This window comes from Balaenoptera acutorostrata, chromosome 12, assembly GCF_949987535.1.
Source record: "Balaenoptera acutorostrata chromosome 12, mBalAcu1.1, whole genome shotgun sequence".
Classification (NCBI taxonomy): Eukaryota; Metazoa; Chordata; class Mammalia; order Artiodactyla; family Balaenopteridae; genus Balaenoptera; species Balaenoptera acutorostrata.
Window position 1 is genome coordinate 55,557,197 of NC_080075.1, and position 12,931 is coordinate 55,570,127.

A 12,931-nucleotide genomic window follows, 5' to 3' on the forward strand; every position below is an offset into this window, starting at 1 on the left:
CAAGGCTCAAGAGAGACTGCTGGTCCAAATCCCCTGTGGTGAGCAAGTTCACCTTGCGGATTAACTCAACACAGATCATATCCTTTCTCAGCCAGAATTAAATAAATGACCAAGACAAACAAGATTGCTTCCTTCCTTATAGTCTCCAAATAGCCTGGCCATTCAGAACCTCTCCCACTTTTTGTTTAAAAAAAATAAAAAGTGATGAATGCAGTAAGTGCCAGCTGACCCCCCTGTCCATGTCTAAATTCTGCCATCCTGGACCTTCCAAGGTACACTCCTGCCCCCTGCCCAGCATCTCAGAACAACCCAGAGCCTTGTTTCAAATAATCACACCCCTCCCTCTGGCATGGCCACCAGCTTCTGCACCTGAACCCCCAGGGGGCTGTGACTTATTTGGGTGACACAGCCCCAAATCACTGTGTGTTGAATGAATTGTGGCACCTTTGAATTTATCTGAAACATCCCTAGGAGAGCCCACTAAGTAATAGACCAGATGGTGATTTTTTTTTTTTTTAAAGAGAGAATATTCCTCCATCATGATTATAAAACCATCTCTCCCATACGCAATTATGTTTCTTCCTACAATTCTAATTCCCACAAGTGGGGTTTGCACATCATGAGACATTCCTGTATCTTGGGGCCTGGACACAGCACCAGCACCAGCTCAGGTGCTCAGAAGTGGGCTGGAGGGACTCATCTGTGGCTGTGACATGGGTTAGGGCCGTGGCCTCCAGACCTGTTAACTTCTGAGTTTTCCCCATTCTGCCATTTGGTTAATCTTTCTAAACACAGCTCCAACCAGATTACTCCACCTCTGCCCCAAAACTTCCACCAGCTCCCCTCTGTCCACAAGGAAGAGGATCGAGGCCCAATTCCTGGCCTTCAAAGCCTTCCACAACCAGCCTTATCTTTCTCTGGGTGCTCGCACTAACCCTGTGCTTACAGATCATTCAGGTCAGCACCTTCAAAGGCTTTGCTGATTCACTGATTTGGATCCCAAGTCCTCAACACAGAGACCAAGAGATCTAAAGTTCTACTCAGATCAACAGAGTAGAGTCCTGCTGAATCATGGCACTTGGGAGCTGGAAGGTCCTAGACTTTGCCTGGTCCAGTACTGTCACTTTGAAAAGAAAGACTCCCAGGAACAGAGCAATGAAGTGACTCGGTTCAGGTCACATGATCAGATTGAGACTAGGGTCAGAGGTTGAACTAAGACTGAGAACCCAAGGGTCCAAGGGTTTCCAGAGTAGAGAAGAAATAAAGAGACTTTTTGGTTTTCTCAGGCTTCCAGCACCTGTTTTAGAAAGGGATTCAGAAGCTCTGGCAGCCCCTTCCTCACAGAACCAAACAAGAGTTTCTCAGCGGCACAGAGAAGACAGTGAACAGCCCAGAGTGCTCCCCAGCCTGTGTACGCCCGGAGCCAGGTGGCCTTCGGGAGGGAGAGCAGAGGCGCTGGGCGGGGAGGCCGTGGTGGGGTGGGTGGAGGTGGTGGTAATCCTGCGCTTTGCAGGCTCGGTCTGTAACAAGGGTAGAAGTGGGCCAATGAAGTGTCTGCTTTTGCAGCATGTGCGGTAATAAGAGCAAAACCTTGCAGGCTTGATACCACTGCCTCTGTCATTCAGGTTGGACAAGCACACACTCCATGGCAGTGACAGGTGAGAGATAGAAAAGGGGATGTCTAGACTCGGGCACAATCTGCCCAGGGCAGAGATCGACTCTCAGGTTCAGGAGGGACCTTGAAAGTCATTAAGGCCCCTTCTTCTCAAAGCTTCAGTCCACTTGACAATATGCCCATCTGTGCTTTTGCTTGACTGTCCCCAGTTACAAGAGATGAAGCAGCAAGCTCTGATTGTCACTGCAAAGTGCTTTCTGCTTGTATAGGCCCTTCAATCCACTGGCATCTGCTGGAGGCCCCATAGGGAGGGTGCAGTGCACGAGACCTTATAAATCTCTTCTCCATCAAAAACTACTTGTCCCATTTCTTATCACCAGGAGGCCAGATTCCTTCCTTGGCTCCCAGGGTAGCTAGTCTCTAAAGGTGGTCCCAATGAGCCACATCTCCTAGTATTCAGGGCCTCCTGTAGTTCCCTCCCACAGTGAATGGGGCTGGCCTGTAACTCACTCTAACAGCAGGATGGGGCAAAGTGGTGCTGTACCAGTTTCAGGACTAAGCCTTCAGAGAGCCTGGCAGCTTCTACTTTTGCACTTTGGGGGAGCCCTGAGCTGCCGTGTAAGAAGTCTGGCTACCCTGGAGACCCCATGTGGAGAGGGAGAGGCTCCGATACCTCACGGAGTGAGAGGGCGGTCCAGCCGTGCCGGCATCCCAGCCGAGCCCCAGCCTCCAGCTACTGGCCACAGGGTCCCAGAGGTGTGGGTGAGCCCTCTGGTCATCCCACCAAGTCCAGCCTCCTGACATCACACGGAGCAAAAGAACCACCCACAGAACCCGCAGACTCATGAGAGCTAATAAAAGTACTGTTTAAGCCACTATGTTTGGGGCAGTCTGTTACACAACTGTCTTAGGGACAACCACAACAGTTCCCATGAACATTTTGGCACAGATGAGCTGATTGGTTTGGGTGGTGTCATTTGGCAGAGATGCTGGATGCTCAGGTGATGAAACCTTCTGGAGACAGTGTCCTAACCTGAAGGAGTGCCCTAGGAGTGTGACATCAGGCCCCAGGAAAAGCCAGCAAGAGATCCTTCTGAGTACTAGGTCCTTCCAGGGCCCTCGATCTCATCTCCTAGGCTCTGCTGGGTTTTTTATGGATGTCAGTTTTTTCTGGATCATGATGGCCATGTTCCAACCATCCTACATTTGTAGACAAAGGTAAGGCAGATCCCCTCCCAGGTGGTGTGAAAAGGAAAGAAACGCAATGAAGAATACATTACCATTTTTGAGACTCAGGTTCTCACGGATCTCCTCATGGTCACAGGGATGAGTGAAGTCAAAGATACTGTGTCCTGTTAGCTCCACCTGTTTCAAAAACAAGGTTGGGCTTCATTATTCCTAACACTGAAGAAGAGGTCTCCAAGAGGAAGCTGGGCCCCCTTTCATATTTGGAGAGAGGGAGGAGGCTAAATCAGGTCTTCTCATATTCCACTCCACAGGTCCACAGACACACCGGTGTAACAAAGTTCATGACGATGTGATTCACAAGGGTGGGTCTGTTAATCCAGTCGGCAGAGCCGTCCACCAGGGTGGCCATCAGCAATGCTAAGCCCAATGCCAGGGGTTCTCAGTGTGTTCCTGAGGTTTGAGGCTTGAAATCAGAGAGAAGCAGGGTGGGCACATGCAAGGAGAGGTCAGGAGGGATGTGATCAGAACCTTCCACTAATTTCTACCCCCAAGTGGAAACATTTTCCCTTTCTGAAAGAGCCAGAGGAGGGTGTCACCTGTGTGAGTCCCATGAACTTGCTGATGTTTTCCGACAGAAAGATCATGTCGCCATCTTGGGTCACGACGGCAATGAAGCCCTCCAAGGCTTTCAGGTACAAGTTGTCCATCTGCTGGTCAGCCTCAGCTTCAGGCTCATTTTCAGAGCAAACTGGGAAGAGACAGGGGTTGGACGGCTTGCATCAATGTGCTAAAGCAGATGTGACTGGCATGGACGGATGTCTGCCAGGGATGGCTCAAAGGCATTACGTGGATTTTTCTGGAAACGCACACTGCCAACCATCTAAGTGTCCACCACAGGCTCAAGCGGCAGGCATTTGATGAACACCACTGCACAGAGGACACCCTGACAGGAGCTTTGCGGGCAGTACGGTTGTTGTGGCCGCATACTTGTGGTACCAGTGGCAGTGGCAGCAGCAGTGGTCACAGATGCAAAGGCAGTCACAGGAGTAGTCAGAACAATAATTTTCCCTAATGAATGTTGAACAGTGACAGCATATCAGGTACTGCACTGAGCATGCTATATAATCTTCAAGACACCTGTGGGGTAAGTACTATTTTTTTGTCTCATCTTACAGATGAGGCCTGGAGAGGTTAAGTCATTTGCCCAAGGTTATAAAGGTTGTAGCTCGTGGACTCAGGCAGCTGAATCCAGAAGCCACACTTGCAACCATTCATAGGCTTTGGACTGTTCCTCCTATTAGGCTATTATGACTCTGAGTAAGTAACAACCTCTTTGAATATTAGTTTCCTCATCAGCTAAATGGAGATAATAATTCCCATCTCTTTGAGTTGTAAGGATTAAATACGTATGTAAAATGCCTAAAACGTACCAACTATCATGAATTCTCTCTCCCTTCTGCCCCTCTATGACACTGTCACTGTCTTCAGATTGCTCAAAACCTGGACGGGGGCTGCGTGGCACACAGAGACACAAATCTAAGTAAAAAAATTCAGGTTGACAGAACTGGGCACCCAAGAGGCGTATAGACAGTAAGTGCTGAAGGGTTCATAGGAAGAGGGGGTTGCTCTGGGGTGGTCAGAGACAACTGTTTAAAGAAGGGCATTTGAAGACACTCATGAAAAACAGGGATCTCACTCTGTTGAATGAAAGAAGTGCTTTCTGGGCCTAGTGGGTTGGGCCGACACTGGAAAGCATGGAGGTGGCAGAGGCCGGAGAAAGCTCCCTCCAGAGACGGAGAACAGGTCCACCTGGCTGAAGAGGAGGGTCCATTTCCCAGACTTATCGACTGGCCTCATGAGGTGGGTCCAGTGGCCTGGAGCAGTGGCATCTCAGACCACTGCTTTGGGGAGATTCATCGGGCAATGGCGTGCAAGGCGGTTTGGAGTGAGGACCAGAGGCGTGAAGCCACATAAGGAGGCTGCTGTGCTAGTGGCAGGCTGCCGAGGTGGTTGCCAGGGGCAACCTGGGAAGGCATCCACTCCCCAGCCAACCACTTTGAGGAGCCCTGGCCTATGAAGTATACCGCTGCTATTTGCAAAAGGTAGACTCAGCTCTTGTCCCAACAAATAAAGCTCTCAGGCCCCAAACCCTTGGCTGTTATGGCTCAGACCACAGACTTTATTTCAGCCCTGCTTCTCCTAGCTCATTATTTAACTCCAAATATACATTTACTTATACAAATTTGTATTCATCCAGCACAAACATCAAGCCAAGTATGCCTCCCTTAATTTACAGAACAAGAGGATTAGAGAATAATGTGTCACCTATAAAAGTTAACATTCACTTAACTAAAAAAGGAGTCTTTCAAATTGAGACTGTTCTAGGGAATGTAAAATGCAATGCATTTATGGGCCACTTGGCAAGGGACACATGGATGCTGTGAACTGAGGTTCAAGGGCCTTTCTGCAAGGGCACTGGATTTATTTGGTTCTCTTTTCTCTTTCCCCCTGAGCTCCTAAATTTAAGCTCTGGGCCATATGCTGTTATTCCTCAAGAAGAACAAACCCAAACTAGGAGATGTTCCTACCAAGGGGCCTCAGTGGCACCACTGTGGACCATCCACCTTCAGGACACAGGATCAGTGAATGTGCCGAGGTCACTGATGCTGCCCAGGGACAGGCCAGCCTTTAGAGCCAAGAGTTGGGCCGTACAGAGTAGTAGCCTAGTGACGTCCCTCTGTTTTGCTAAAAGGGTAGAATGAAATGAGGGACATTCTTTCCTCTTCATAACCTGATTCAGGTGGCTAGCCTATGGGAGGGGAGACAGTCTGGGAATGGCCTTTTTACCACACACACACACCCACACTTGATCCCTGCTTCGGGTGCCTGCCAATTAACTGGTTAGCTGAACTGATGACAGTGAACCAAAGTTCCAGGTGTGGGCGGTGCCTCGGCCAATGTTCGCGCTCTGGGTTAACACCTATATTTAAACAAGGGCTTCAGGAGAGACCATGACTTGACTCAGTGCTTTCAAATTGGAGCGTGCACCAGAACCACCAAGAAAACTTGCTAAAACAAGGATGTCCAAGCCCAGTGCAAAGTAAGACTGTGGGGCCTCTTGTTGAAACATTAAACCATGCCCAGGGCCCTTCTGTGCAGGACCGCACAGGTCACACAGAGTCATGGAGCCCACCCTGGATGTGTCCCCTGCCCAGAGTTCTTGAGTCAGTAGGTCTCAGTTTGGCGGCTGAGAATGTGCTTTTCTAACAAGTTCTCACGTGATGTGGATGCTGGTGGCCCTAAGACCACAGGTGGAGAATCACTGCCTTAACTCAAGGTCCTACGAGTGACCCTAATGCCGGGAAAGTCAACCAAGTTTGGCAGGTGGTGACCTATTTGGGGGATGGGTGAGGAGAGGTCTTCAGCACTGTTAAAAATCACACCAGAGAGGTGAGCACCTTCTCCAGGCAGCAGAGGCCAGCCCTGTGATTTCTGGCCTATTGAGATTTTCTTCTCTTCAATGTCTTTGATCTCAGTGGCAACACTGACTTCAAAATCTGGAGTAATCCCAAGACAACCCTATTTGGGTTAACCAGGCCCAGAGGAAATAGTTCTGCTTAAAATTTCCTGTTTTTTAACAGTTCCGCCACAGCCAAACTGGTTTCCATCCGTGCCCAGTACACTTGCTTCCAGGAGGTGGCGAAATTGGCTGTAGCAGCTGCCCAGCTGGCCTCCAGGAGGGAGGGAGAGGGGTGCACAGGGCCCACGAATGGAAACAGAACAGCTTGGAACTGAAGTCACAACGGCTGGGGGGCCGGGAAGCCAGCAGGCCGGCCCCCAGGAACCCTGGGACAGCAAGGCCTCTTTCCTCTGTGGAAGGCTGTGCTCCCGCAGCACCTGCCTATCCTCCTGGGGGCTTCGGACGGAACCTGGCCAGCGTGCTGTCAGCTTGGAGCTGAGGGTGGAAACTGCGGGGCCAGATGCAGCCCTTCACCGGAGGGGCCAGGGGCTCAGGCACATCATCCGGCTGAAGACGGCTCTACCTTTTCCCCTGCTCTTTCTCGGGAGCATATCTTCTGACTGGATCATTAATCTCTGACTCAGTGCTAAGCACACAGAAAATTCCCTCACTCACTACGTAGATATTGCACTCCTGCTACATGTCTGCCCCATGCTGGGCAAGAAGCAGGAAATCAGTCAGGTCATCTGTCAACAGGTGACGCTTACTAGATGCTCAGTCCTGTCCTAGGGAAAGTCAGGTGTAAGAGCATCCTTTCCCTCAAGGAATCTACAGACTGGTGGGGAAGAGAAAGATAAACCGCCGTAAGGCTGCACAACAATCCAGAAGAAACCCTTGGTGCCGAATAAAGAGGGACCCACAGTAGGTGCTCCATAAACCCTCAGCAGGGTCTTTAAATTGCCTTGGGCTCCAGGTCTCAGTTACTTGCTTCCCAGGACCCTTCAGGGTCTGACCCCAAAGAAGAGAGGTGGGTCATGCAGATCAGAGGCACTCTGCAGAGATGCAGCATGCTGGGCCCAGGAGCACAACAAGGTTCTTTAATGCTAAAAATAGCCCCGGTAAACAGGCTTTGATGACTCCCCACAGCCAGGATATGCGCGGGCTGAGGTTTCGGAGCACTTTTTCCGGAGCACCGCGCATTTCCTTCAGGCAGCACCACGCGGGGGGTGGAGGGGGGACGGGACCCGAGGGGCAGCAGGAGCTGGGCGTCTGGGGCGAGCGGGCAGGGTGGCAGGGCAAACGCTCCTGACCGGGCCTCTGGGACCAGATCATCCCAGGGCTGCTGGTCAGGGTGCATTTTTATTCCACCAGGGTTATTTTACCTCTGTTCCTAGTCTGAGAAGTTCCAGGAGTGTTTTGACTGGTCTTCGAACCACCCTGATGTGATCCTCCTGGTGCAGATGTGCTGTGCAGATGTGTCCCTGGGTAGTTATCAACGAAAGGGCTTTCCTTTTACACCAATTCTTCCCTCCGGCCCACAGACCCACAACTACACCCGGCCCTGGGTGTGCTGACTGCAAAAGCAGACCCAGTCAAGCCATGAGGAAACTATTTCTGAATCACTTACTGGGTCATTAGCCCCACCTTTAAACTCCACCATTGCCTGGTAGTAGGCCTGGGCTACCCTCACATCTTTGGCAGAAGGCACTGTGTTTTATCTGACCTTGCAGGCCTCCCAAAGGGCTTTGAAAGTCCACCATTAGAAATTCATTTCTTTATTCTGTGCATAACTTACTATCCTATCTCACCCTCTCTGTGTTACCCTTCATAAGATGTCGTGCCGGGCTGGGGTCAGTACACACCTGCTGATTGACCAGACTTTTTTGGTTTAAGTTAAGGAAATGATCTGAACAAAGCATCTCTAGAAGAGATTGTACGATTAGCTGCTCTCAGCCATTAACATCCTAGCATGAATCAGCCTCTCAGCTCTTCACCAAACAGGACACAAAAAGGCCTTGGTTTGGAGGGTGAGTGGGGCAAGGGGGTGAGACAGTAAAAAAAAAAAAAAAAAAGTAGAGGTGAAAGCCTGGGAAAAGAAGTCCGAACGGGGGGACCTAAGAGGGCACCAGAAACCACATCTGCCTCCACAATTTTCCCTCTGGTCTCACTCTTTCCTGCATGAAAAGGTCACGGCAAAAAACTAAAGTCACTTGTCCTACATTTTAATGTCTTTCCCTTAGTAGTCTAGAGACGAGGAAATCATAATCTCTTATTAAGACTGATGTCTTCACTAAGCAAATGCCAATGAATTAATAATAAACCTGACATTTGTCTTAGAAAGCTTGCTGCACATTGACCTCTAGCTCTCACGTAAAATGAATTTGATTTTACCTCATATGAGTATGGGGGAAGCCAAAAATCAATTTTATAGTGAAAAGCCAACTCTGCACATCTACCACTGTTTAAGGCCGTCCGAATGCAGGAGTGAACCTCATCTGGTTACAGTTTGCGGAGCTCCTCTTGGAAGAGGATTTAAGACAATCAAGTGGTATTTCCACTGATGTTCCCGTCAGAGTGTGTTCTGTTCTCGGCCCAGCGTGGAAGCTAATATCATAAAGCTATTGTTTCAGTTTGCTTCCTGTGATACAAATCTCAATCGGCCGCCCAGACTCCCAGCCTGAATTTCTCAGCGTTGAGGTTTCCTCTCCAACATTCCCACACAGAACAGCCTACTGTGAAAATCAAAGGGAAACGTGTTACTAAGTAAAGAAGAAACTTTTCTAAAGCAAAACCTGGTCTTTTTTAGCCTTTTGAACTCTGAGGTATGCAACCAGCTATTTCCTATCATAAAGTGAGCCAACATCGGCACTCACCTTTGTTAGAAATGCTTCAATAATGGATCTGTGGTTTGTTTTGACTTGGGAAAGCTTGGCAACTCTGCATTTTGCTAGAAATTGCTAGAAGGTGGTAAGAGGACAGTAAGGGTTTACACTGGGTTTTCATTTACATCATTTTTTCCAGAAGACTACTCTTATTATAAATCAATTTGCTTGTTCATAGTAAGTTTTATCTCTTAAGTTATAACTTACTGAGAGCCCATATGTGGCAGGCAAGAGGAAAGGGCTTTCATATCCAATGTCCACGGTAAGTACTGGTATCCTCTTTGTGCAGATGAGAAAGTAAAGCTCAGAGGTAGTCAAGAGGTTTTCACAAGGCTGCAGAGAAGGAAGGCAGCCTGACTGAGGTTCCAGGGCAGGTCCAACTGTCCACAAATCCTGAACTCCTTTTCTCTGCATTCCATGTTTTGAAGAAGCAAAATGTGATTTAAAAAGAACAAGATCCTGTCTCACATACAATTCCTAAAAACGATAACAACAATTGGTCTAAAGAATGTGTGGCAGCAGCCTGGAAGAGAAGGTACAGAAAGCCATCCATCTCCTCCTCCCCCAGGTGAAGCATGTTTTATGAGAACTGCTCCTTCAAGGACGCCCAGACCAGACGGCCAAATGTGGACACTTTTTATCCTTTTCTGTCATTTCTTTCCCCGGGACCGAGAGGACCAGAAGTGACACACTGAGGGCTCTGGTCAGTCCAGGGCCAAGCCCAGCCAGAGCACAGGCACTTTGCTTCCATACTTGCAACCGCTCTGGGAGGGGACATGTTGATGTCTCCCTGTGGCCACTCTGGTCTTATCTCCCTGGGCATATCTGGCAAACAGGGGGTTCATGCCAGCACACATGCAGGCAGATGTGCTCAGAGCCTCCAATATGTGTCCTGTCCAAGCCAACCCTGAACCACTGAGGGGGACGGTTATGCATGGGAGAGCTCGGAAACCAAGGCCGTGCACCAAGAGCAAGGGCAGAAACAGTCACTGAGTGTGTGAGGACCTCCTGCAGACCCCAGTGCTCAGGGCTAGCCCCTGGTGCCTCTGTTTAACTTTGGTTCCTCCTCCAAGGGAGAACCCTACCCTTCCCCCAATCCTCAGCCCTCATCGACATCTTCACCTGACCAGGTTTGCAGAATGCTCCTGCCCTCCATGTCTCTCTTCCCATGGATTCAAAAGGACTTGAACTCCAGGTGCTAAATGTGTGACTTGGAGCAACCTTAACTTTGCTGTGCCTCACTTCTCATCATCTGTGAAATGAGGGGAAACATCCTACAAGTCCAAATTCAATCAGAGAGATGTCCCAGGATTGATGTATTACTCCTTTCGGGGCTCCCTGCTGGTGGAGGAACAGGGGTGGTGGTGGTGGAAGGAAGCAGTGATGAACCCAAAGAAATCAGCGTCTAAGAGTAGAATCCCAAGTATTGTAACACGGAAGGTGAGATGCTTCTGGGTGTGGGGAAGGGGTCTCCGTCTAGTCATTAAGTCCTCCACTCCCTACTCTGTGCAGATGTAAAGATGATTCCAACACTACCGGACATTGCCCTCACCTGTCCTGGAGGACAAGCTTCTTTAAAGGAAAGAAGTACACATGTGTCCTGCGATGGCATCTCCAATCCTTTCTTATACTTCAGCCCATAGATCCCTCTTCCTGTAGCATCTAGGATGACAAGTCTGCCATTGCCTTGCACTGTTTCTTTCAAAGTATTTATAGAGCAAGTCTTCGCCCTGGGTTCTCTCCCTCCTGTCTGCTCTTTCTTGAGACTCTTTAGATTTGCAGTCCAGGGTTAGCCCTCCAACCCTTGGACCCACTGAGCTGTCATCCTACTTTCTGAAAGTCTTCCCCCCATATCCTTCCTGTGCTCCAGGGCTCAGAATAGCACATGCCGGTCTGGCCTCCCCGCCTCACACTGGATTCCCTCTGCTCTGGGTTTCTTTCCCAGAATAGCCACTTCATAACAGGATGGCAGAGTCAACCGCACTCCAAGGCACACGGCTCACTCAGGAACACTGAAAAGCCAGCACAAGAGAACCTTCCCTTGCCCTCCCTCCTCCGCTCACCACCTTGGATGCTGCCACCTGCAGTGCCACAGCCAGGTGGGGTGCGGAGGGGCACTGCCCACTGCCTGGTTTTGTTAAGAAACTGGCAGACTAGAGGGGACTGTCGCATCAGATCTGACACTGGCAGAATCCCCAGGCCACCTCTTTCTGGTCAGGACTAACAGGAAATGGTATTTTGAAGAAGGTGAGCTCTGAGAGGAAAAAAAAGTTTTGTGAACTTGAGACTTGCAGAGGTTATCAGGGGAGGTGAGAATTAGTTGGTCCTGAGGGGAGACTATTACCTGTCAGGGGCTCCCCGGTGTGAGTAGCGTGGCTGGGTCTGGTGCTTTACAGATGTTCTCTCAGTTAATGCTTAAAGACACCCCATGCAGTAAGCATTTTAACCCCTTTTAACAGATGAGGAAACTAAGAGCAGAGACACTGAATACTTTGCCTGGCATCCTGGCTAGTAAGAGGGAAAGATCCTACGGGCACACCTCCGCTTCTGGAAAAAGTGGCCGGCAGATAAGCACTAAGATGCTTCCTAAGGATTCCTTCACCCTAGACTGGAGTGTGGGTCTGACAGCCAGAGCACGGGAACTGGGGAGCCAGCAAAAGCTGCTCTCATTCTCCCAGCCCTCTCTGTCCCCTCAGCTTCCAAGCACTCCCCTGGTCCTGCCGTTGCTCTTCAGCCCATGGCTGTATTCACTGCAAAGGCCACTGCTGGAAAGACGTTCAACGAAAGAGAACAAAGCGCCAGTGACGGCGTTTCTATGGGTGCAAGGTTTGCAGAGTGGGCGTTCCTGGGGAGGAAGACCTTCCCTCTGTGCCAGTGGCCTTCCAACTCTGGCCCAGTGGCGCCTCCTGCATGCGAGGACACGTGGGGAAGGGGCCCGGGGGCCGCAGCCTCACCTGAGGACAGGAGCTTGTGTGTACGCAGGAAGCTGATGGCCAGCCGCATGATGGAGGCCTTGTCCAGGTGGGAGCTCACGCTGTGAGGCAGGGGCAGCTCGTGGGCCAGCTCGTAGAAGACCTCCGTCTCCTTGCTCCGCCGGCACCTGGCAGCATCTCGGGACTTCTCCTTCCTCCTCTCCGAGCTGCTCCTACATCAAGAGGCAGGGGTTAGTCTCTAGCACGTCACTGTCATCCCATCACACCCCTGGTCACGACATCCCCGGGACTCTCCACCCACGGCACAGCTAGACCCTCCTGATGAGCTGCCGCGGGCTCACGCCAGTCACCGGAGCCGCGGGGAGTCAGCTCTGAACTGTCAGCTCTGCCTTCACGCGTCTCGTGTCTTCTCAGCCGCCTTCCCCTCCTGAGTGCCGTGGAGACCACAACAGGGCTTCACACGGGTGGGGTTTGAGCAAAGCCTTGCCGATTGAATCAATCCACTGGCAATGCCTGGGACCTGGTCCAGGGCTATCTGGGGACTGAGGTGAATGCCCAGGGACGGAGAGGGAAGGGTGAGGAAGCTGTGGCCAGGGCCCAGATGGCTGTGTCAAAGCCTCTGGAGAACAAGATGAAGATCTGCTGCTGGATAAAATGCTCTTAGAGACAATGAAGCCCAGTACTGGACCTTAGATCCCATTTCGTATCAGAGAGTGATTTCCACCGTAAAAATCGAAAATGCCGCTAGAGCCCAAGAACCGTCAGCCAGACACCTGTCAGTCTGATGTCCCGATGTGCACACCTGCTGAGGGTTAAAAAGGACTGAGCACAAACACGATTCCTCTTTAATCCT

General features: G+C 50.5%; 1 protein-coding gene across 3 annotated transcripts in view; it reads right to left on the reverse strand.

The window, feature by feature from the left end:
* EPAS1 (endothelial PAS domain protein 1) overlaps positions 1-12,931 on the reverse strand; it is an 89,541-nt gene that overhangs the window by 28,051 nt on the left and 48,559 nt on the right. For 2 of the 3 annotated variants that reach the window (XM_007190076.3, XM_057558007.1), the window contains exons 2-4: positions 12,100-12,290; positions 3,400-3,551; positions 2,896-2,980 (exon numbers count right to left, since the gene is read on the reverse strand). In XM_007190076.3, coding sequence (XP_007190138.2) covers positions 2,896-2,980; positions 3,400-3,551; positions 12,100-12,290 — 428 coding nt within the window. Of the gene's footprint in view, positions 1-2,895; positions 2,981-3,399; positions 3,552-9,352; positions 9,554-12,099; positions 12,291-12,931 lie in introns of those variants that run through there. The other variant, XM_007190077.2, reaches the window with a different exon arrangement.